The sequence below is a fragment of the Impatiens glandulifera genome, chromosome 7 (assembly GCF_907164915.1).
Source record: "Impatiens glandulifera chromosome 7, dImpGla2.1, whole genome shotgun sequence".
NCBI lineage: Eukaryota > Viridiplantae > Streptophyta > Magnoliopsida > Ericales > Balsaminaceae > Impatiens > Impatiens glandulifera.
The window spans coordinates 6,122,376-6,146,340 of NC_061868.1; the positions used below are offsets into that span (position 1 = coordinate 6,122,376).

General features: G+C 32.5%; 3 protein-coding genes across 3 annotated transcripts; 2 read left to right on the plus strand and 1 right to left on the minus strand.

The window, feature by feature from the left end:
• The first annotated feature begins 9,383 nt into the window (after positions 1-9,383).
• On the plus strand, positions 9,384-10,121 carry LOC124946238 (uncharacterized mitochondrial protein AtMg00810-like). The gene has a single exon (XM_047486805.1). The coding sequence runs from the start codon at positions 9,384-9,386 to the stop codon at positions 10,119-10,121; it is 738 nt and encodes a 245-aa protein (XP_047342761.1).
• A 7,473-nt stretch (positions 10,122-17,594) lies between these two features.
• On the plus strand, positions 17,595-19,460 carry LOC124945664 (long-chain-alcohol O-fatty-acyltransferase-like). Its single transcript, XM_047486134.1, has 2 exons — positions 17,595-18,263; positions 19,046-19,460. Exons 1-2 carry the CDS (start codon positions 17,619-17,621, stop codon positions 19,433-19,435), a joined length of 1,035 nt encoding a protein of 344 aa, XP_047342090.1. The 5' UTR covers positions 17,595-17,618; the 3' UTR covers positions 19,436-19,460.
• A 1,870-nt stretch (positions 19,461-21,330) lies between these two features.
• On the minus strand, positions 21,331-23,737 carry LOC124945665 (syntaxin-52-like). The gene is made up of 6 exons (XM_047486135.1): positions 23,532-23,737; positions 23,118-23,333; positions 22,829-23,034; positions 22,635-22,735; positions 22,518-22,562; positions 21,331-21,600 (listed from the first exon to the last, which is right to left on the minus strand). Exons 2-6 carry the CDS (start codon positions 23,327-23,329, stop codon positions 21,469-21,471), a joined length of 696 nt encoding a protein of 231 aa, XP_047342091.1. The 5' UTR covers positions 23,330-23,333; positions 23,532-23,737; the 3' UTR covers positions 21,331-21,468.
• Between the last annotated feature and the right edge of the window lie 228 nt (positions 23,738-23,965).

Here is a 23,965-nt window from a genome sequence, read left to right on the forward strand (position 1 = left end):
CAGTTCACAGGTTACTTTGAGCACCAAGTCACCTTCTTTTAGGCTTTTGGGTTTGACCTTTCTATTAAAGGTATCAGCCATTCGTTTCTGGTAAGCCTGAGTTTTACATAACGCATCCAACCTATGGTCTTCCATCAACGTCAACTGGTCGTATCGAGCTTTTACCCAATCTTCTTCAACAACGTGAGATTCCAACAGGACTCTCAATGTGGGGATTTCGATCTCGATGGGTTGTACGACGACCATGTCGTAAACTAGAGTCTCGTCTGTCGATGCTCGAGTAGTTGTACGATATCCCCATAAGGCAAATGGAAGCTTTTCATGCCAATCCTTATATGTATTGGTCATCTTCTTAATTATCCTAATTACATTCTTATTTGCCGCTTCAATGGCGCCATTGGTTTGGGGTCGATATGGTGAAGATTTGTGATGTTCGATCTTGAATTTTTTGAGAAGGGATAAAACTTTTCCTTAGAAGTGTCTTCCATTATCCGAGATAATAGCATGAGGTACTCTGTACATAGCTATGATGTTAACACGAATGAATTTTGCTACCTGGTAGACTTGAGGATCTTATAAGACGATGTCTCGACCCATTTAGAGAAATAGTCGATGGCTACGAGTATGAACTCATGTCCATTAGAAGCATGGGGATATATTTTCCCAATGACATCAATACCCCATGTCGAAAAGGGTCATGGTGATGTAATGCAGTATAGCATAGATGCTGGAGTATGCTTTAGATTAGCATAGATTTGGCATTGGTGATAACTTTTCACATAGCTGACACATTCTTGCTCGATGTTTTGCCAGTAATATCTGAGGCGGAGTATTTTCTTGGCAAGGGCGAGTCCATTCATGTGTGGACCACACACACTTGCGTGCACTTCTTCTATGACCCGTCGTGCCTTAGGACTATCGACGCAAAGTATGTTTTGACCATCAAAAGATCGTTGGTATAGCTTGTTAGCTATCCAAGCATAGTTGGTGGAATACTGGCGCAGGGCTCTTCGTTCCTTAGCTCGGAAGTGGGACGAATATTCTCCATACACAATGTAGTTTTGAAGGATATCGAACCATGGTTTTGTGGGAACTTGAACGGAGGCTACCACACCGACTTCGAAATCGGATTTTCGTTTCTGACGGATCTTTAGAGGTTTGACCTTAATTCCAACAGGAATTTGGGTCATAGCTGATAGTGTGGGTTAAGCATCGGCAAAGCGATTTTGGCTTCTTAGGGCATGTACAAAAGACACATGACCGATCTTGTCGATAAAACGGAGTAGGCAAGTGTGATAATATTTGAGATGTTCTCCTCGTACTTGCCATGTTCTGTTAACTTGGGATATAACCAGATTGGAGTCGCCAACTACGTCTAATTTAGTTGCTCCTCTTTTGTATGCGATTTTGAGACCTGAGAGACATGCTTCATACTCAGCCTCATTGTTGGTCACGGAATACTCTAACTTAATAGAGATGGGATTGTAGGTTCCCTAAGGATCTATTAAGAGAATTCCAATTCCGTAGCCATGTTTGGAGGAAGCTCCATTAAACATTAACTTCCATGTGTCTGAAGAGATAAACATTATGGAGTCATCAGGAAAGTCGAGTTCGAAAGAATGATCGACTATGATAGGTTGATATTTTAGAAAGTCTGCGACAACGCTTCCTTTAACAGATTTTTAAGCCATGTATGTGATGTCGTATTCGGATATCATCATCATCCATTTAGAAAATCTAGGCGACAGTAGTGTTCACTGAAATAGATAATGGACTGGGTCAAGTCGGGACACCAGCTTGATGAGGTGGGCTTGCATATAATGTCTTAGTCTTTTGGTGACTCATGCGAGTGCCCAACACACTTTCTCGAGTGTTGAATAGTTCAATTCATACCCAGTCATTCTATTGATTAGGTAGTAGACGAAAATCTCGAGTTTATCCTCGTTTTCTTGAGCCAGTAGGCTACCCATAGTCGAGTCTATCACTTTGAGATAGAGAATTAAAGGAATATCGGGCCTTGGAGACATAAGAACTGGTGGTGACTTTTGATAGTCTTTGATTTTGTCAAAATCTTGTTGACAAGTGTCTTCCCATTAGAATTTCAGATCCTTTTTCAGTAGCTTGAAAAGAGTCAGTTTGCTGATGAACCAACTAATGAACTGGATTTTGCCAAGGAAGCCTCAGACTTCTCGCTCATTCTGAGGCGCAGGCATAGTCGTAATGGTCTCGATTTTAGAGGGATCAATTTCTATTCCACGTTGGGTGATGAAATATCATAGCATCTTACCAGTGGTAACTCCGAAAGCACACTTCTTTGGGTTCAACCGAAGCCGATACTTTCGAATTCTTTGCAAAAAATTGTCTAAGTTAGGAATATGAACCTATCGATCCTTAGACTTTACGATCATGTCGTCTATGTAGACTTCCACCTATATATGGATCATGTCGTGTAAGATCATCGTTACTGCTCGTTGATAGGTAGCTCCGGCGTTTTTGAGACCGAAAGGTATAACCCTAAAACATAACGTGCTTACCTCTGTGATAAAGGTAGTCTTCTCTTTGTCTTCTTCTGCAATCAGGATTTGGTTATATCCTAAGAATCCATCCATGAAAGACAAGAGCTGATTGTCAGCAGCATGATCGACCAGAATGTCAATGTGGGGCAAAAGAAAGTTATACTTAGGACTAGCTTTGTTCATATCGCGGTAGTCTGCACACACGTGCATCCTTCTATCCTTCTTCAAGACGAGAACCACATTGGCTATCCATGTGGGGTAGTCCACAGTTTCAAGGAATTTCGCTTCCAACTACTTCTGGACTTCTTCTTTGACCTTGGAAACAACCTCGGTTTTCATCCGTCTTAACCTTTGTTTAACGGGTTTTGCCTCTAGATAAAAAGGAATCTGATGTCGGACGATTGTAGGATCCACTCTGGGCATATCCTTGTAAGACCAAGCGAACACGTCTTTGTTGGTCTTTAGCAATTCGATCATCTCATGACACTCGTCATCACTTAGTCTTTGTCTAATCAACACGATTTGAGGATCGTCCTGAGTATTGAGGTTTACTTCGATTATTATTTCGGATGCGGAAACGATCTCGTCCTCGTGTTCCAAAAAGTTTTTCATTTCAAAATTAAATTTAGACTTGAATGAAACATCATCATTATCTGACATATATTCGAAATTGTACTATGGCGTTTTATTGGATTCTTTATTACAAAAAGAAGATGACATCTCATCAGAATTGTCATTACAAACTTATTTATTTATTACAACATCAGACACTATTTCACAGTCCAAAAGGGGTGTGATGTTTCTATCAACACTCAGGCTGATTATAGGAGCTTTATCAACTACCAGAAGGTTTGTGGAGTTTATCTTACAAGAGTCTTCATCAACAACCACATCCTCGTCCGTCAGAGAAAGATCTCTAACAAGCTTTTCCAGGGTTTCATGCCAACAAGAACTCCTTTTCCTCATCATATTAAGGGATGAATTAAGATCAAAAGAACAATTTAGAAAGATTTCGAAACCTGGAGAGCGAGTTTGTAAAACTCGGTTGAAGAAAGGTTTAGGGAAATCGAAACACAATGTGGTTTCTCCTTCTCGCACAAACTGTCCATTTAGGGTTGGAGGAATATGTATAAATTGTTTAGAGATTTTACCTTTCCTAGATTCCTCGTCCTCTGTCGGAGCATAACCAACACCGAAGTTGTCTGAGTTGTAATAAGACCAGTGGAAAGAAGTCATGCTGGTAGCGTTCGGCCTAGACCCATTCCTGGGAAATATCTCATTTTCCGCATGAGACGCATGGAGATTCCGTTGTAAGGAGTGAAGTCAAGAGTGAAAAATGAGTCATGACCTTGCTTAAATATAGGACAGATGTCGAATCCACTTAACTCAATCTCTGGGTTAGTGGAATGAGTTGAACCGATGATGGTTGTGACGTATTTCTCACCTTCTATGGTGAAGAGTTTGTCGTTAATCGTGAAGAGGATTTTCTGATGCAGGGTAGAGGCAAGAGCCTTAGCCTGGTTCAACTAGGGTCGTCCCAAGATCAGGTTGTACGATGGTAGCATGTTGATTACACAAAATTCTACCTCAAAATGTACATCAGCTACGTAGATCGTTGTTAGGTAGTTGCCCATAATCTCTCGACAAGAATTGTCAAAGCCATGGAAGCACAAGTCTAAGGGGAGGACTTTATCAGCAAAAATGTCGAGTTCTTGGAGAGTCTTCCAGGTACATATGTTCAATGTTGAACCATTGTCAATCAGATTCATAGGAATGACTTTATCAGCCATCTTTACAGAAATGTAAAGAGCATTAACATGGGGTTCATCGGGAGCAGGTATGTCTTTGTCCTCGAAACCTATCATGTTGATCTGAGGAGTTTCTGAGATGATACCAACCAATTCTTCAGGAGTCGTGTGGGCTGGTATACTAGCCTCGATTAGCTCATTCAGAACACTTTGCCTGTGTTCAATAGAATACATCAGGATTTCCCAGATGGAAATGTTGGCATTAGTCTTCTTGAGGTGAGCGAGAAGACTATCACCAGGGTTTAAAGCTCTAAGGAACATGTCGAATTCCAGTTATGGCTCATATCTTACCATCATCAGTCAGAATCTTGATAGTCTCAATACCCACAATTCTACATATGGCATCATTTCCCATGATAACGTTTCCACCATCATAATCTTCATAGGTATCGAACCATTCTTTGTTCAGACTCATATGATATGAACACCCTAAATCCAACACCCACGTATCAATAGAGTGTAGATAAGTGTTATCTACAAGGGAAATGTCCTCCTCTGAGTTAGTGTCGCTGTCTTTATGTGCTATAGCAACCGTAGAATATTTGCCCATTTTCTTAGGACAATTATTCTTCCAATGACCAGGTTCTTTACAGTAATTGTAGATGTCTTTATCACTAGGGCTCTTAACTTTGTATTTTTTATCCTTCTTCTTTCCAGACCCTTTGTAGTTGACTGTGCTGACAATCAACCCAAATGTTTGACTATCTACAATTTCACTGTTCGCCTTATGGCGTAGCTCTCTAGTATGAAGTGTTGATCGAATTTCCTTTAGAGCCACGGCGTCTTTACCCACAACGAAAGATTGAACAAAATTTTCAAACGAGTTGGGTAAAGATACCAAGAGAATTAATGCATCATCTTCATCTTCGATCTTAACATCTATTTTTCTCAATTCAAGTAATATAGTGTTTAACTTATCAAGATGTTCACGAAGAGACTTACCTTCAAGCATACGAAGACTAAACATACGTTGCTTTAATAACTTGTTAGTTAGTGACTTTGTCATGTACAAAGCCTCTACTTCGACCACAAAACGATTGCGGTATCTTCATCTGATACCTCAGTAATCACTTCATCATCCAGACAGAGTAAAATTATTGAGTGTGCCTTCTTTTCCAAGACCTCAAGCTTAGCAGTGATTTTACCAAAGGTAGACTCCTTTGCAGGACCTGCAACTATCTTCGCATTTTCCTTCGACGATGGTGCCCAGACGCCTTGTTGTTTAAGTAAGGCTCGCATTTTGATCTACCATAGACCAAAACTGTTCCGCCTTGTGAATTATTCGATATTTAGATTCATTGAAGACATCTTCTCGCAAGAAAACAAATAATGATAAATTGATCGGATCTAACCCGCTCTGATACCAATTGTTGTGCGGAATGCAAGAAAGTGATGAATAATAAAGTATGGAAAAACAGATGAAGAGAGATTTCTTATTGTCAAAGATGAAAAGATTACAGCAAAAGGAAAAAGACTACGACTATAAAATTCAGAAAACAAGAAAACGTAAACACCTAACTTAATTAAGCGTACTTGTAAAATAATTGTGATGTAACTGAAATTAATATAAATCACAAACATATGATGGTTGTTATTAATTCATATACTAAAGGCAAAACGTTTCTCTCTCTCTAACATATTTGAAGTACACAAATGGTAGCGAGATTCACGAACAGCTATCCTGTCTACAATGGTGGAAGATGGGTCCTTCGTTTCAATACCCTTAAACCCCTCCTTGAATTAATTGACTATCTCATCAAATCAAAACCTTCTCTTGAATCGGATAACACAACCATGGTCAACTAGTGGACCGAGTTACACGCTGAAATTGCTAATATGGAAATACAAAGTTGTTTGCTCGTGGAGAAACAAGTTCGCATTGATCAGCTGTTGACACATAATAATTATCTCTTAAATATCAATCATAGGATACCTATGTTTTGAAAAATAAGCTAGAGAGAGTCTAAGAATCTAGACTTTAATTAAAATGCTTCAAAAGTTATATTACAACAAGTTATGGGATTATTCAAATTCTGATTTTTTAAATAGTTCAGATTTATTTAAAAGAATTAAATGTGATAATTTTGAGAATGGTATAAATTTTTTTTATTTTGTTTCTAAGACGTTTAAATGTTATTAATATATAATAATAATAGTTCAAAATAAATAATATTTTAAGTATTTTTGTTAATTAATTAATTAATGCTTGAAAAATAAAATAAAATAATGTTGGATTAGTTTGAGTTATTTAAATAACTCAAAATTGTAAGGGGTAATCAATGAAATTGTCTTTTATTTTTTTTCAAGCATTCATGGTTTCTTTGATTTTTTTTGTTTTTTTTTAGTTTGTCTAGTTTTTTATTTATTTAGATTTAACAAATAAAAAACTAGAAATAGTTGTTTGTTTTTTAACTTTTCAAAGATGATTAATTTATCAAAAACATATTAAATACATGATTTGATTTAATTTAACAGTTCACCATGTTCATACGCGTCGTGCCATATTCGTGTTATTGTATTTGTATTGTCGTTTTTAGTATTTGTATTTTTGTTGCGTCGTGTCGCATCGTGCCGTTTCGTGCCATATTTGTGTTGTTGTATTTGGGTTGTTGTTGGAGATTTGTATTCGTGTTGCATCGTGTTGTGTCGTGCAATATTTGTTGTTGCTAATTTTGAGTTGGTTATACATAGTTTTGGCAATATTTGTGTTGTTATATTTGGGTTGTCATTGGAGATTTGTACTCGTCTGATATCGGTAATACAATTACTGCTCCAACCATGGATCCATATATGTTTGAGAAGTTTGAGCAGTTTAAGCAATTCCTCGCCTCACAGCCACATGTCATGTCCGCCTCCTTTCATAAAGGTTTAATGTCATCATCTAATAATTCAGGTAAATCGTCTCCCTTATGGATATTAGATTCAGTCGCATCTAATCATATGTCTCCTAATATTAACTCATTTGTGTCTGTCAATTCTGTTCCACCATCTTCCGTCGTGACTGCCGATGGTACTCTAACGCCATTGGAAGGAATTAGTTCTGTACATACATCTTGTTCTCTCTCCCAAATGTCTACTATATTCCCCGTCTTTCTTTAAACCTTGTATTTGTTAGTCAATTATGTGATTTTGGTCTCATAGTTTTGTTTACTTCTTCCAATTGTTGTGTTAAGGACCCACAATCACAAAAGGTGATTGGGACAAGCCGTAGGAAAGGAGGACTTTATGTTTTAGATGAATTCAAAGTATCAGATGTTAATGCCTCCAGCATTGACTTGTCATTATTTCATTTGAATAGTTTATCTTCGGAATTTTACCGTTGGCATTCTCGTTTGGGTCATGTTTCTGGATCTCGTTTAACATTTTTAGTGTCTACTGGAGCTTTGGGTAGTTTAGAAAGTCATGACATTTCTGATTGTAGTGGTTGCAAAATGGCTAAATTTTCAGCATTGTCTTTTTATAAAAGTGTTTCTTTTTCCACTGCTCCATTTGATCTTGTGCATTCTGATGTGTGGGGACCTTCTCCTGTTTCTTCTAAAGGAGGTTCTCGATATTATGTTTTGTTTATTGATAACTTTACTCGTTATACTTGGATTTATCTAATGAAACGCATGTCTGAATTTTTTACTATAGTCACCAATTTTCGAGCTCTTGTGAGAACCCAACATTCTTCAATCATTAAATGTTTTAGGTGTGATTTGGGAGGTGAATACACTTCTAATGATTTCTCTCAGTTACTTTCCTCTGATGGTACAATTCACCAAACCTCATGTACTGACACTCCTCAACAAAATGGTGTGGATGAAAGAAAACATCGTTTATCTTGTTGAAATAGCTCGTTCTTTTATGCTATCAGTCGAGATTCCTAGTGTGTTTTGAGGGGAAGCAGTTCTTACCGCTTCTCATGTAATCAATAGAATCCCAATATCTCAAAATTCAAGTTTGTCCCCTTTTGAAAAATTATATGGTACGTCATTCACTTGATTATTCTTCGTTGCGTGTTTTCGGTTGTATTTGCTTTGTCCTTCGACCACATGTTGAACATAATAAGTTGTCTCCCCGGTCTGCCTTATGTGTCTTTCTGGGTTATGGTGTTGGTCAAAAGGGGTATCATTGTTTTGATCCAGTTAGTCAAAAATTATATGTTTCGCGTCATGTTATGTTTTTAGAGCACATTTCATTATTCTTTGTTCTTGCTAGTTCAAATCATATGACCCAACCAGATCTAGTTCGTATTGATCCCTTTGACACTAAGCCCGATGAATATATATCTGATACTTTAGTTCACGATACTTTGGTTCGCGATACATCCACCTCCCATGTCCCTGCTCCTACGACCATCCAAATTCTGGATGAGATTATGGATCCTCTTTCTAGTCTATCTGATACTTTGGTTCACGATACATCCACCTCCCATGTCCATGCTCTTACGACCACCCAATTGTCGGATGAGATTGTGGATCCTCCTCTCTGTCACTCCACTTGCATTCGTAAGTCTACTAAACTTTCCGATTTTAAGTACTCCTCTTATTCTACTTCATTTGTTTCCTTTGTCACCTTTGTTCATCGTTTTTCTGAACCTTTATCCTATAATGAGGCAGTTCGCGATCCCCTTTGGCAGACTTCTATGGTCGAGGAACTTACTACTTTACATCAAACTCATACATGGGATTTGGTTTTACTACCGTCTGGAAAACATGTCATTGGCTCTCGTTGGGTCTACAAAATTTAAACAAAATCAGATGGTTCCATTGAGCGATACAAGGCTCGACTTGTTGTTAAAGGCTATTCTAAAAAATATGGCATGGATTATGAGGAAATATTTGTTCCTGTTGCGAATATGACAACTGTTCGCACTTTGATTGTTGTTGCTTCGGTTTACCAATGGAAAATCGATCAAATGGATGTGAAGAATGCTTTCTTAAATGGTGACCTTCATGAAGAGGTTTATATGATGCCTCCCCCAGGTGTTCCTCGTCAACTTGGTGAAGTTTGCAAGCTTTGAAAAGCTCTTTATGGTCTCAAACAAGCACCACGTGCCTGGTTTGAAAAATTCTCTATGGTGATCACTTCGCTTGGCTTTCTTCCTAGTCACCATGATTCGGCTTTATTTGTCAAGGGTACAACAGCAGGACGCATTCTTCCATCCTTGTATGGTGATGATATGATTATTATAGGTGATGATCACGATGGTATTGAATCATTGAAGTCTGAGTTAGCACACTCATTCTCTATGAAAGATTTGGGCATGCTACGTTATTTTTGGGGAATTGAGGTAGCTTATTCTCCAAAAGGTTATCTCTTATCTCAATCTAAGTACATTGCTAATTTGTTTGAGCGTGCTCGACTAACTGACAGCCGAATTGTTGATACACCCCTTGAGACCAATGTTAGATACTCTTCGTCCGATGGCACTCCTTTGGAGGATTATGGTATGTATCGTACCATTATTGGCAGTTTGGTTTATCTTACTGTAACTCGACCAAACATTGCGCATGCAGTTCATGTGCTTAGTCAGTTTGTCACTACCCCTACTACAGTTCATTGGGCTACTGTTCTTCGTATTCTCAGGTATCTTCAGGGTACTCAATTTCATAGTCTCATGCTTCCTTCCACATTTTCATTAGAGTTGCGTGCCTACTCTGATGCGGATTGGGCTGGTGATCCTATGGACCGCAAGTCGACCACTGAATATTGTATTTTCCTCGGTGATTCGCTTATTACATGGAAGAGCAAGAAACAAGATGTCATCTCTCGGTCTTCTACAGAAGTTGAGTATCGTGTCATGGCCTCGTGAGTTTGAGAGGGGATGTTAGATATATTAGTTTTATTATCTTTATTAGCACTTAAAGGTATTTTAGTCTATTAGCACTTAAGGGTATTTTAGTTTATTGTAATCACTAACTATATAAACTCTTTCATTACATTCGGTTTATTTGATATTTGCTAATAAGAAACCCTAGTCTTTCTCTCTTTATTTTATCAAACACAATTCATCAAAAACTAGTTATATGGTAAATGTTGGTTTCCATCGTGTTGGCCAAGGTTTTGTTCATTGGAGCTCAAGTTGCCTTCAACGAACCATATTTCACCACTTCGCTACAAGATTTCTAGGGGAGGCGATGAAATCTCGTGGTTACATACACGCTAAGGATTACAATATACAAACCGATAAATCTTTTGTCAAAATTCCATATGTTTTTGGTATCTAGATCATTTTGGTATTTATGAAATCTTCTCAATAGGTGTGAGGTTGTGGGACACGCGTGTGGTCCGAGAATCGGGGGCAACGTTGTGTGGGATTCTGGTGTCGTTCCTAGTGTCGGGATTAATGCACGAGATATTTTTTTATTACTTAACAAGAGTAAGATATATGTGGGGGTTTACGAGGTTCTTTGTTCTTAATCGTGTTTGAGTGGTGATTGAGTTGGGTGTACACGGTGTTGAAGCAATAAGGGTATATCTCCAACCCTACACCATTCTCAAACCCATAATAGGTTTTCAGCTCCAACAGCACGCCAAACCAAACGCAAACTCATAATCTGTTTTCCCCCATTTTCTCTCTCCCAAAAACGCATATATGCAGTTCACAAAACACATAATATTAATTAAAATTTAAAAAGGTAATTGAAGTTTAAAGATATTTTAATTTGGATATTTAACTTTTTATATAATTTATTTTAATTTTTTAATTTGGTCCTTTCATTTTTAATTAAAGTAAATTATTATATTTAGTTTTTTATATATAATTTATTTATATGTTTAATTTTTATTTATCCTATATATTTTTATTAATATTTTTTACCTATCATTAATTTATAATAATAAATAATATTGTAAAAAAACTAAAAAATAACAAAATACAATAATAACATTTCTTAAAAATACTTAAAAATAAAAATAACATTTCTTAATATTATAAGTATGTATAAGATATTAATCTATAATTAATTTTATCATAAATATTTTTAATAGGGTATAAAAAATATTAGGGTTTAATATGTGAAGTTAATAAATATAGATAGTTATTGAAAATATTAAAAAGTTGGTATAAAAAAGAATATTCCTAAAATATTTTTTTGAATTTAAAAATGGGTTTTTGAGTTAGGGATGAATTACTGTTTGATATCACATTTACTATATTTTAAATTTAAAAATGGGTTTTTAGGGAGGCGATGAAATCTCGTGGTTACATACACACTAAGAATTACAATATACAAACCAATAAATCTTAGGTCAAAATTCCACATGTTTTTGGTATCTAGATTAATTTGGTATTTATGAAATCTTCTCAATAGGTGTGAGGTTGTGGGACACGCGTGTGGTTCGAGAACCGGGGGCAACATTGTGTGGGATTCTGGTGTTGTTCCTAGTATCGGGATTAATGCACGAGGTGTTTTTTTATTACTTAGCAAGAGTAAGACATGTGTGAGAGTTTACGAGGTTCTTTGTTCTTCATTGTGTTTGAGTGGTGATTGAGTTGAGTACGCAATCGCATTAGCAAATTTTGCTCCAACAGTCCGACAAATGCATCAGCAAAATGGGAATTTATTCCCCTAAAAAAACATATATGCGTTGTATATGCGTTGTGATGGTTCATATCACCAATTTTGGCCATTTTCTAAAATTGGCCATTAGACATTTTTCTCTTTTTTAATAACTTTTAATTTCTATATATATAAATTAATTCTTTAATTTATATTTATTTTACTTTTAAGATAAAAAATTATAATATTTTTTAAATGTATAATGAAATTATTAAATTTATTATATTTGAAATTTTATCTAATTTATTTTATATTTTATAATTTATTTTATATTTTTACATTATATTTGATAACTTAAATTTTATAAATTATAAATGATACAAATAAACATAGAAAATACATTAAAAAAACAATCATTATCGTTACATAATAAATAGTATAATAATTAAAAGTACAACATAAATAATACAATAATTAAAATCGCTTACAAATAATAGAAATGAACGGTAAATTAGCACCACTTCCTCTAAGATTATTGAAATAGTCCGAAAATGTAGCCGAGGTGGAAGGATCTGGTTGACTTTTATTTTGAGCTCTTTCTATCATAATTTGGGCTTGTTGAGCCCCGAATAAATGCGCGCACATTTTAATCTTATATTTTACTCAAATCTTTCCTTAAAGTCTTGTTGTCTTTTTTACTCTTTTTCAACTCATAACGTTTGTTTTGCATATGGTCATTTGCCCTTTTCATTTCTTCAGTCATTTTTTTTTGTTTGTTTCTTGTATTTTATTTATGGTCAATGATGTACTAACATCATTTTTCCTTTTCAGTTTTACTTTTTTCACTCCGATAGGTCTTTTAGATGGAGAACTAATGTTTGAATCTTCCAAGTTAAGAGAAAATGAGGAGATACTAGGGATGCTTGTCCAAAAGAATTTGGAGTTGGATTTTCTAGCTCGGAAGAGGCATAGTTGACAAATTGATTTCCCTACTACTTGTGGAATAATCTTTAAATTTTTCAAAATTTTTAACAATGTTCCACACATGATCGAACTTCCAACCTGTTTTGAACTTAGAATCTTTCGTGAACAACACTTTAGCTTTGAACATCTGTGAAATTCAAATAATTAAATATAAAATGCATAAGTAATAGTATATCAAATAATATGTTAATACTCATAATATCTTCATTTGAAGCACCGCTTTGATTCATATTCTCAATTTGTTTTATGGATGCATTAAGTCTCCTTGCTGCTTTTTGGAAAGAATCTAGTCGGGCTTGCATAGATCTTTTAGTACGAATTTCCCAATGCTCCAGCCTTTCTCCATTGAAAGATTCTTCAATACGAGACCATAATCGGTCACTTGTTTGATTAATTCCAATAATTTGGTCCTCAAAAATTTCGATATAAACCCGACATAAGAGAATATCCTCATTTATGTTATAGGTTGCTGATCGGACAGACATTCTTAACAATGGATGAAGGTAAATATGTATTCAATTGAATTCAAATGGTAGGATTTAGTGAATTATATGTTACCCTCAATTTCAATATATAGGTAAATCCTAACACTTACCATGCTTATTACATTGAATTGGAAATGACCATTCACTCAAATTAATTAAAATGTCCAGACAATGAAAAGTTTATCATATTTCTCCACATAAATTAATTGAAACAACTATACAATGAAAATTTTGTCCTATTTTTCCACATAAATTAATTGAAATGACCATACAATGAAAAGCTTGTCATATTTTTCCACATAAATTAATTGAAATGACCATACAATGAAAAGCTTGTCATTTCTTCACATAAAATTAATTGGAATGACCATACAATGAAAAGTTTGTCCTATTTCTCCACATAAAATTAATTGGTATGACCATACAATGAAAAGCTTGTCCTATTTCTCCACATTAAATTAATTGGAATGACCATACAATGAAAAGTTTGTCATATTTCTCCACATAAAATTAATTGGAATGACCATACAATGAAAAGTTTGTCCTATTTGTCCACATAAAATTAATTGTAATGATCATATAATGAAAAGTTTGTCATATTTCTCCACATAAATTAATTTAAATGACCATACAATGAAAATTGTATCATATTTCTCCACATAAAATTAATTGAAATGACCATACAATGAAAAGTTTGTCATATTTCTTCCTCAAATTAATTGAAATGACTATATTACCATGCTATTATAATTACACTACTATAAATACATAACATATCCTCTTGATATTGTTAAATCATTCATAACTTATCACATATATTTTCCACAAGTCTCCATAATGAATTTCAACGTTAGTGATTCATCATCATCTTCTTCAGATGATGAATATGATGATTCATCAAAGACAACAAAATTAATGTCGTCTTCACAAAAATAACAACATGATCATCCGACAACTTCTTGAACAACAAAGCTAACAAGTACTACATCATGGTTCAGTTCCTGGATATATTGTCATCAATCGTGATCGTGAAAATGTCGATCGTAGATTATACAATGATTATTTTTCAGATAATCCAATGTATAATGAGACCATGTTTTGTCGGAGATATCGAATGTCTCGCTCATTGTTCCTTCGAATTGTTGACGAAGTCAAAGATCGTGATTGCTACTTTCAACAACAATTGGATAATGCGGGCAGACTTGGATTATCTCTAATACAAAAAATAATGGCAGTTTTCCGTATGTTGGCATATGGTGCTCCAGCAGATACCATAGATGGGTATATTAAAATTGGAGAATCTACTGCAAATGAAAGTATGAAAAAATTATGTCGCGATGTGATTGAGATATGTAACGAACGCTATCTTAGAAGGCCACCACCAAATGATATTTCTAGACTTCTCAATATTGATCAGCAACGTGGATTTCCTGGAATGTTAGGCAGTTTAGATTGTATGCATTGGAGGCGGAAAAATTGTCCAACCGCGTAGGCGGGGAAATACGCAGGCCGTAGTGGAAAGCCTACTATCATTCTCGAAGTTGTCACAGATTATAATCTTTGGATATGGCATGCATATTTTGGTTTGCCAGGCACCAACAATGATATAAACGTGTTAGAGTCATCTCATTTGTTCTCGAATCTAACTCAATTTCTCCTCTAGCTCATTATGTAATTCAAGGAAAAGAATATAACACGGGCTATTATTTAGTTGATGGCATATATCCAAAATGGTCTACTCTTGTGCAAACAATTCATGAGCCACATGGTTAGAAGAAAAATATTTTGCAATGAAACAAGAAGTATATAGAAAAGACGTTGAACGTGCATTCGGAGTTCTTCAATCACGTTTTTCTATTATAGCGGGACCGATACGATATTAGAGAAAAAAGTGTTGCATGATATAATGACTACGTGCATAATTTTATATAATATGATTGTTGAGGATGAACGTGACCTTAATGCACATATCGAAATTGAAATGGAAATGCATTCACCAAAGGTCGAGATGGTGATAGATGAAAATACTCGATTTCAAGATTTCATATCTCGGTATGGAAAAAAAGAAATAAATATGCACACATTGAACTTCGTAATGCATTAATTGATCATTTGTGGAAAGAGTACACCATTTTCGAGAATTGATACATTGTTTATGTTATGTGTACGTGTACCAAGTGTTTTTTATTAATAATGTTTGTTTTAATATAATATGTTTGTTTATTTAAATGTATTATTAAATTATTTTGTTGTTTATGAATTATTGATATATAATTAATTTTATTTTAATTTTATTAAATGATGTGAAAAGATTGGAATTAAATATGTAAAGTTGATAAATATATAGATAATATTAATAAGGTTAAAAAGTTAGTGTAAGAAAAGAATATTCTAAGAATATTCTTTTAGGTTTGGAAATGAGTTTTTGAGTTGGAGATGAATTATTGTTTGATTTAACGTTTACTGCATTTTAGGTTTAAGAATGAGTTTGTGGGTTAGAAATGGTCTAAGTATTTGTCTTTTTTTCCACCGTTTGTGAATAGTGGAGTCGATACCAAGCTACCGAGAGTTAAGCTAGCCTCCACTTTCTCAGTATTTAGACAAAAAAAATAATAATAATAATAATAATTATTATTATAAAGAAGAAGAAAATAAAACATGTATAGTGGAAAAAAATTGAGAGAAAGGTGTGGTGTGTATAATTCATCTGAATTTACAGGTTATTATAATAAATTTAAATAATGTTACAACTTAGAGCTTTTTGATCTTAGGGTTTTTAGGATTTTTGTAAGTTTTTTTAAAAAAAAATCTTATTTGATAAAATAGTAGGTTATTTAGGGTTTCTATAAGGATAAAGGTCAAAAATGTATTTTTAAATTTAGTAAAGTTAAGGTAAAAATATTTTGATTTTTTAATTGATAAAATAAAGAATTTAATTGTTAAAATGATAATAGTAATGATAGATTAATTTTTTTTAAACATACATATAATCTTAAAAACCCAAAATTTAGTTTTACATAAATAAATAATTAAGTTAACCTAGTTCAAACATAATCTAAACTTTTTCTTAAACAAATCTAATATATTAATTAATTAAATATAAATTCAAACTCCTTTAATAATAAGAAAACATAATTGATAAAGTTAAACTCTAATTAAATAAGAATGACAATTTGAAATCGTTCCGCAGTAATCGAAATGAATTTTTTCATTTCGGACAGTTTTTTCCTTATTTGGTTGGTAGTTGATTGGGCTTCGTCTTGTCCTGTTTCGATTTCAATGCTGTTCCGAATACTATAAACATATTTAAATATATAAAATTACTAATATATTAATTTATTTATTAAATATATTTTATTAAAATTTTAAATTTTTTTTATAATAATATAAAATTTCAATATAATACTATATATATTATATTAAAAAAATCTTTATAGAATTTTATTAAATAATATTATTTTTATAAAATATGATATAAACTATGTCCATCCTCTACAACCGAATGAAATAAAATATTAATAAAAACAAATCTCTTAAATAAAACGGAACAGAATAATAAATGCATCCCGTCGCAACTAACCCAACTAACATCTCTAACTCTAATGACGTAAATTCTAATAACAATAAGATTTTAAATTTTATTTTTTTAATAAAAATTTTCATTAAAAACATTTTAAATAATAATTGAACATAAAATATTAAATCTTCTGAAAAGACTCACCTAATTAAAATTTTAAAATTAAAAAAGAATGAAGGCACCTAGAGCTCTCAAATTGAAAATTGAAAATTGAAAAATATTATTGTGAGATAAAAAGCTACTCTCTTTTTATAATCTCTAAAGAATAAGACTAATTTTTAAATAAGAAGTTTCCTAGAAACTCATGATTCCAAGCCAAAAAAAAGTCAAATTCATTTATTGGTATTACATCATTTTTTTATTTTTTTTTTATTTCTTTAATTTATTTTTCAAATGTTATTAAGAGCTTGTTTGGTATGGATTTATTTATTTTAAAAAAATATTAGTGGATAATGATTTTGAAAAAAAAATATTTATAATAAAATATATTTAAAATTTATTAATATATAATAATAATAATAATAACAAAAAAATAAAAAATATTATAATTAAGTGAAATGTAAGTAATAATATATAAAATTGTGTTGAATTAATATTGAATTATTTTAATAAACCCAATCCAACCACTTCTTATAAAGAAATATATAAGTTGGGTTTTTATAATACTTTGAGATCCACATTTTCTAATAAAACCCTATTATAAAGTTAATTAAATCCCATTATTTTTCTCTCAAAATTCTAAAATAGAAAGTAAAAAAGAAATGGATATCTTCTTCATCTTCAAGCTCTCATTCTCCATAGCCGCCGCCCTCACATACTGTTACTTCATCACCACAAAAATTCCCAAAGGAATTCTCCGTCTACTCTCTCTCCTCCCAATAATCCTTCTCTTTTCTCTCATCCCTCTCCATCTCACCTCCGCCTTCAACACCGCCATCGCCGTCTTCTTCCTCACCTGGCTCGGCAATTTCAAACTCATCCTTTTCGCCTTCGAAACCGGTCCACTCTGTTCCAATTCAAAAAAACTATCTTTTCCCCTGTTTATCGCTTTCTCTATCCTCCCCATTCGATCTAAAACTGTTTTAGTCAAAAGGGTATCGAAGTTTGATCTTTGTTTAGCTACGGAAGTGGTTTTACTTGGGGTTTTATTTACTGTTGTAGATAATTATAGAGGTTTTATTGATTCGATTCATACGAAATTGATCTGGGTTTTTTATTGTTTACAAACGTTTCTTCTTGTTGATGTTTTAATTGCTGGTTCGAATGGTTTGGCTAAGGTTTTGTTTGGATTGGAACTTGAACCGCCGTCGAACAAACCCTATTTGGCTACTTCGTTGCAGGATTTTTGGGGAAGACGATGGAATCTCATGGTTACTAATATACTCAGAATTACTATTTATAAGCCGGTAAGTTTTCTTTTTTACTTTACTATTTTAAAAATTAAATAACTTTACAATTAGTCTTTCTATTTTTTTTTTTAAAATGATCTTAACATTTAAAAATATATACATATTTTAATGTCTTGAATTGTGTTCATAATTCTTGTTGAGTATAGGTCCAAATAAGTGTTTTGGGTTTTAATAATAAATTAAAAAAACATGACTTTAGACTCATTATTCTAAAAAAAAAATAATAATAATAATAATTAGTTACCTATATCTCAAAAGGGCCTTTAGGAAGTTTTTGCAATTTTCATTCTAAATTGTTTTGTTTTGAATATTTTTTTTCAAATTTGGTTGGTGTTTAGGAATGGGACAAAGATAATATCTAAGTTCCTGTAACACTAATAAATATATAATATTATCAATATTTATATATATTTTAGAAGACCGAAATCAAAGGAATGTAGTAAAAAAAAAAAAAAAAAATGATTCCTAGTTCAATTCTAACTAGGAAATGCATTAAACGAAAATACATTATATTTTGATTTAATGTTTTAAAAATTATATAAATGCTCTTGATATTTATATGATGTCCTAATTTGTATTTTCACGTTTTTATTGTGATTTTTAATCTAACATGAAATAATTTTACTTTTAAAAGAAAAAAAAAAACATTTTTTTAAATAAAATCAATATTCTACACTTGAAATAGAGTTTGATAAAGAAAACTAAACGTATATAATAGAATGCAAAATAAATGTCATATTCATCTTGTACTAACTGATTTAATTCCCTAACAATAATAGGTAAGGTCGTTTGCAGCGCATCTGGTTGGAGAGCCAACGGCGAAGTTGACAGCTATTATAGCGACATTTCTAGTATCGGGATTGATGCACGAGTTATTGTTCTATTATGTCACGAAAGTAAGCCCTACTTGGGAGATGACTGGATTCTTTGTTCTTCATGGTGTTTGTGTGGTGGTTGAGTTTGGTTTAAAGAAGGTGTTCGCTGGAAGGCGGGAGCTGCCGGAGATGGTATTGGTGGTGTTGACGGTGGGGTTCGTGGTGGCAACAAGTTTCTGGCTGTTTTTTCCGCCGATTATAAATAGTGGAGCCGATACAAAGGTTTTAGATGAATTTTCTATGTTTGTAGGCTATGTTAAGAACATAGTGCCTTCCCAATTGAAGATATTTTGATTTGAGATTGTAATTATTTGAACAACTTTATTTTTCTAAAATATTGGGACTTTAATTAAAGAAAAAAAAAGCACCTACTTTTTAAAGTCAATTATGTTGACAGGTATACACTTAAAATAAAAATATTTCATTTAATATATGGGACCAATAAAAGTAACTAATAACACACAGGGGAAATTTGACGTAATAATCCTAAAAAGTGTTAAATGCGTTAGTGACCAGTGTATAAATTAAATTGCGTTGGTGACCTCTTGAATTTTTTTTGAAGAAAATACATCTTTCGCGTAACGCGAATGGGAGAATCGTCACGTGAAAGGAAGGCATGCAAAAAATCTAGAATAATCGTGTCTTTCGCATGACGATCATTCACTTCGCGTGAGACGAGTGTAATTTCGTCAGAATATTTTGAAGGTATCATTTGCGCCGGTACATTTAATTTCAAAATTGTGTTATATGACACTGACAAATTAAGTTTTCTCACCATCGTCATTCTTTTTCAGTCTTTCAAGGCAACTGGAGAATTTTTATAAAAACAAATACAAAATCTATCTTTTCCAAATTTTCCTACAAAAGTCTCGAAAAAATACTTAATTTAAAAATAAAATGTGTAAAACGTTTATAGTTTATATATAGGAAAAAAGCTCACTTAGACGTATGTACTTGTACAAGTAGCTCACTTAAACGTATGTACTAATAAAAGATCATTTAAATATATGTATTATCAAAAATTGGCTCATTTAGCCTCTTTTAATAACCATGGTTAACTTTTATTTTTAAATTTATATATTTATTAATTAAATATTAATATATTTTCTCTCTCATTCCTTTTCATTTATTACTAATAAATGAACTCTCTATTTTTTTTTTTATCTTTTTTATTATTTCTATATGAGCATTTATTATTGATTATTTTAATTTTATTTTATATATGAGTATTCATCATTAATTATTTTAACTTTATATTTTTTCTTCTTTTTTATATTTTTTTCTTATATTCACATAGATTATTAATTATTTTAAAATTGTTTGGTCCCAATAATTGAATATAATAATGAAAATCATTTCAACAATGAAAATTTTTTCAACAATAAAAATTCTTCAACACAAAAATAAATTAATTAAGAACTAAAAATTAAATAAACCCAAAAAAGTAATAATTAATATAACAATGCACCTACTACTATAAGTCGTGAATAAAAATTAAATAAAAAATTATTAATTTCATTTTTGTTTATATTAAATTAAATAAGAAAAAATTATTCAAAAAAATATTCCAGTAAAACATAAAATTTATAAATAAATTGTTAAATATTTTTCAAAAATGAGAATTTAAGTAATATGAGAAATAAAAACTAATAAAAAAAAAAAGATAACATATAAAAGAGAAATTAATATTAAAATAATAAAATAAATTAAGAATAAAATAAATTATCTGGTTTAATTAATGAAAAAGAATGAGAGAGAAAATATATTAATATTTAATTAATAAATATATAAATTTAAAAATAAAAGTTAACCATGGTTACTAAAAGAGGCTAAATGAGCCAATTTTTGATAGTACATAGGTTTAAATGATCTTTTATTAGTACATACGTTTAAGTGAGCTACTTGTACAAGTACATACGTCTAAGTGAGCTTTTTTCCTTATATATATCATTTTCATTTACAAAAATACGTATGAAAATAAACGTTTTATCCATTTAAAAATTTCCAAATAACTAAAATGGTAATAATTCAAGTATCATGTGACATTTTGAACCTTCAAACAACACAAATTGAAATCTCAAATAGCTGAAACTTTCATGTTTAGGAATATACATATACTAAATTTGAAAACATTTAAAATTTCATAATATAGATAACATAGATCCAGTTAATGTAAACTGGACTATAAATGCTAGGCCAAGAATCATTATACAAATAATAATAAGTTGGGACATTATAATAAACATCTCGAGAATTGTCACACACAAGCAAAGCATGAAACAATGAAAGGGTAAACAAGACTTTCCGATTAGAACACCATTTTTGGCCTATAAATATTTAACTAGCAACCATATGACAACGGCCAGAACAACTATGCCAACGACAGACAGAAGCAAAGAGAGACATGAACAACCACCTTTTGTCTTTCTGTTGAGAATTGCCAAGCTCCTTTGCACTCTCTGTATGTCAACAAAATCAATAAGTTTGGTATTTCAGATACTTTTTGTTAATCCACGTTTACACGCGAAAGTTATATATCTGTTGTGAAAACAACACAAACAAAAACATTGCATAACAAGTATTGACAAAGGTTGTGTAATTAGTTCAAACAAGAAAAAAGTCTCACTAAAGTTTATTTACCCAACAAAAAACTCTACGAATTAAACTGGGTCATGGTAACCACCTTGAGAATAAACTCGAATCAAAAAAAAAAAGTTTGGACAACAGTTGTTGTAATGAGTTAAAAACAAGTTAATACTCAGTCAAATGAAAAACATCACAAAGAAAAGACCGACCGACCATCTAACACTCAAAGCTCTAATTGGACTAAAGTTCATTTTGCTTTTTGAACTTGCACAAAAAGGCTTGTTTTGCTTCCTCTACTTTTAAAAATGACTCAAATTATTTATCGCGCTTAAATAATTTAAGCCACACTTATTGCATCTCCTTAACCTCAATCGTTGACTATTTTTTTCCATTATGTCAAGACATTAACCGAGTTAACCAAATAAAAATAGACTACAGAAAGTAATTCGAACAATTTCTGAAAGTTCATGAAGCAAACGAGCTTTTGATACAAGTTCAGGAAGCAAGGAAGAAAAATGAGTTTCTTTCTTAAAAATAAAGACATTATCTAGACATAAGTTAATCTTTTCAAAAATCTTGAGTGAGTCACATAAGGTTCAGATTGTTCTTCATTTGTGTGTTATGTACATGGAAATCAATCAGAACAATAACATTCATAAGAATATGACATTGTCAAATATTCAATCGGAAACTTGGAACTTTTATCATTGCTTTTGACTATCGTCAACTATCTACCAGTGAATTAATGCAGGTAAAACAACAATTCAACTTGGATGAGCATGAATATTACCTGCATCCTTGAGTTTGTCACTTCCACATGTTCATCGAGGTCATCCTACATTAACTCAATATCAATTACTGCTGTTTAAAAATTTCAAAACAACTAAACCAGATAAAAGATACATACAATAAGCCTAGTATGCAGGGTAAGCTCCTCATTAACAGCCAAAGCAATATGTTTAGTACTTATCACCGTCTCTTCCAATTTCTCAAGGCCTTCGTCTTGTTCTGTTTTTTTTTTATCAATAACACGCTCAAAAAGAAATCAAACAAAACAAAAATCATAAAAAAAAGTTGAATAGAACTAGTCCAAGAACTTGCCTCTCATTATTTGCCTTTGAAGGCCAACAACCCCATGGTTATCCAAACCTTCTATTCTTTTCATAGCATCAGCAGGTTTAATTTCTGGACCTAGCAAACTATCCCTGTTGGAAAAATTTGACATATTCAATGTTGAAGCCATCTGATTCGCTTTCGATCTCAAGTTTGCGACAGCATCCTTGCGACGATTCATCTCTTTCTCTGTTCTGAAAATGTGAACAATTTTGAACTCAGGCTAACAGAAACAGAACTCAGTTGCATGCAATTGAAAGGATTGATTACAACATACAAGGACTGTTTGGAAGGAAGCCTTGAAGATTGCAAGCTATCAAGTTTAGTTCCCAAAATCGTAATCTTTCTCCTCATATTTGAAGCATGACGCTGTGTTTCAGGTCCAGATGCAGGCAAAGATAACCTATCGGACAACATCCCATTGATATCCTCAGCAAGCTTTGCTGCTTCATTATACTCCCTTACCCATGGGTCTTGTGAAGAAGCCATCGATCTGATTAATACAATCAAAGATCGTTTCTTTTCTTAACAATCACAACGTATATGAAACCAAACAGTAAAATTCAACAATGAAATAACTAGGGCACGGAAGCGATGGCAAAAAAAGGGGAATTATGAAATCAGATTGACTTAAAGATGAAAACGATTGCAATTAGAATGAACTGAAGATGATCAAAGATTAACCCATTACCTTTTTTATTCGTGTGAAGCGATCTAGATGGATGGAAAGGGGGAAAAGATGAATTGACGAGCTGGGGATGATCTGAATTGAATTGAATAAAAGAATCAATTTTTCTCCTTTCCTCTCTCCTGGATTTGGGATTTGGGATGTGAGAGAAAATAAAGAGAAGAAACGGCGTAAATACAAATCGGCAGCCTGTAATAGCCCGTCGTCGTTTACATCCAAAGGAATCCACTAGACGATAAGGAACTTGGGTCTTCAACTGAAAGAACATGTAAAACGACGACGTTTTAATCCTGTCTAGCCAACTAACTTTTTAGTTTAGCAATTTTTTTATTTATATTTTAAATTAAAGGCATTTATTTTATATGAACTTATCTTGATGTTACGTCCCATATCAATTATTTAATAATAAAAATATTTTTCAATCATTGATCAAATTG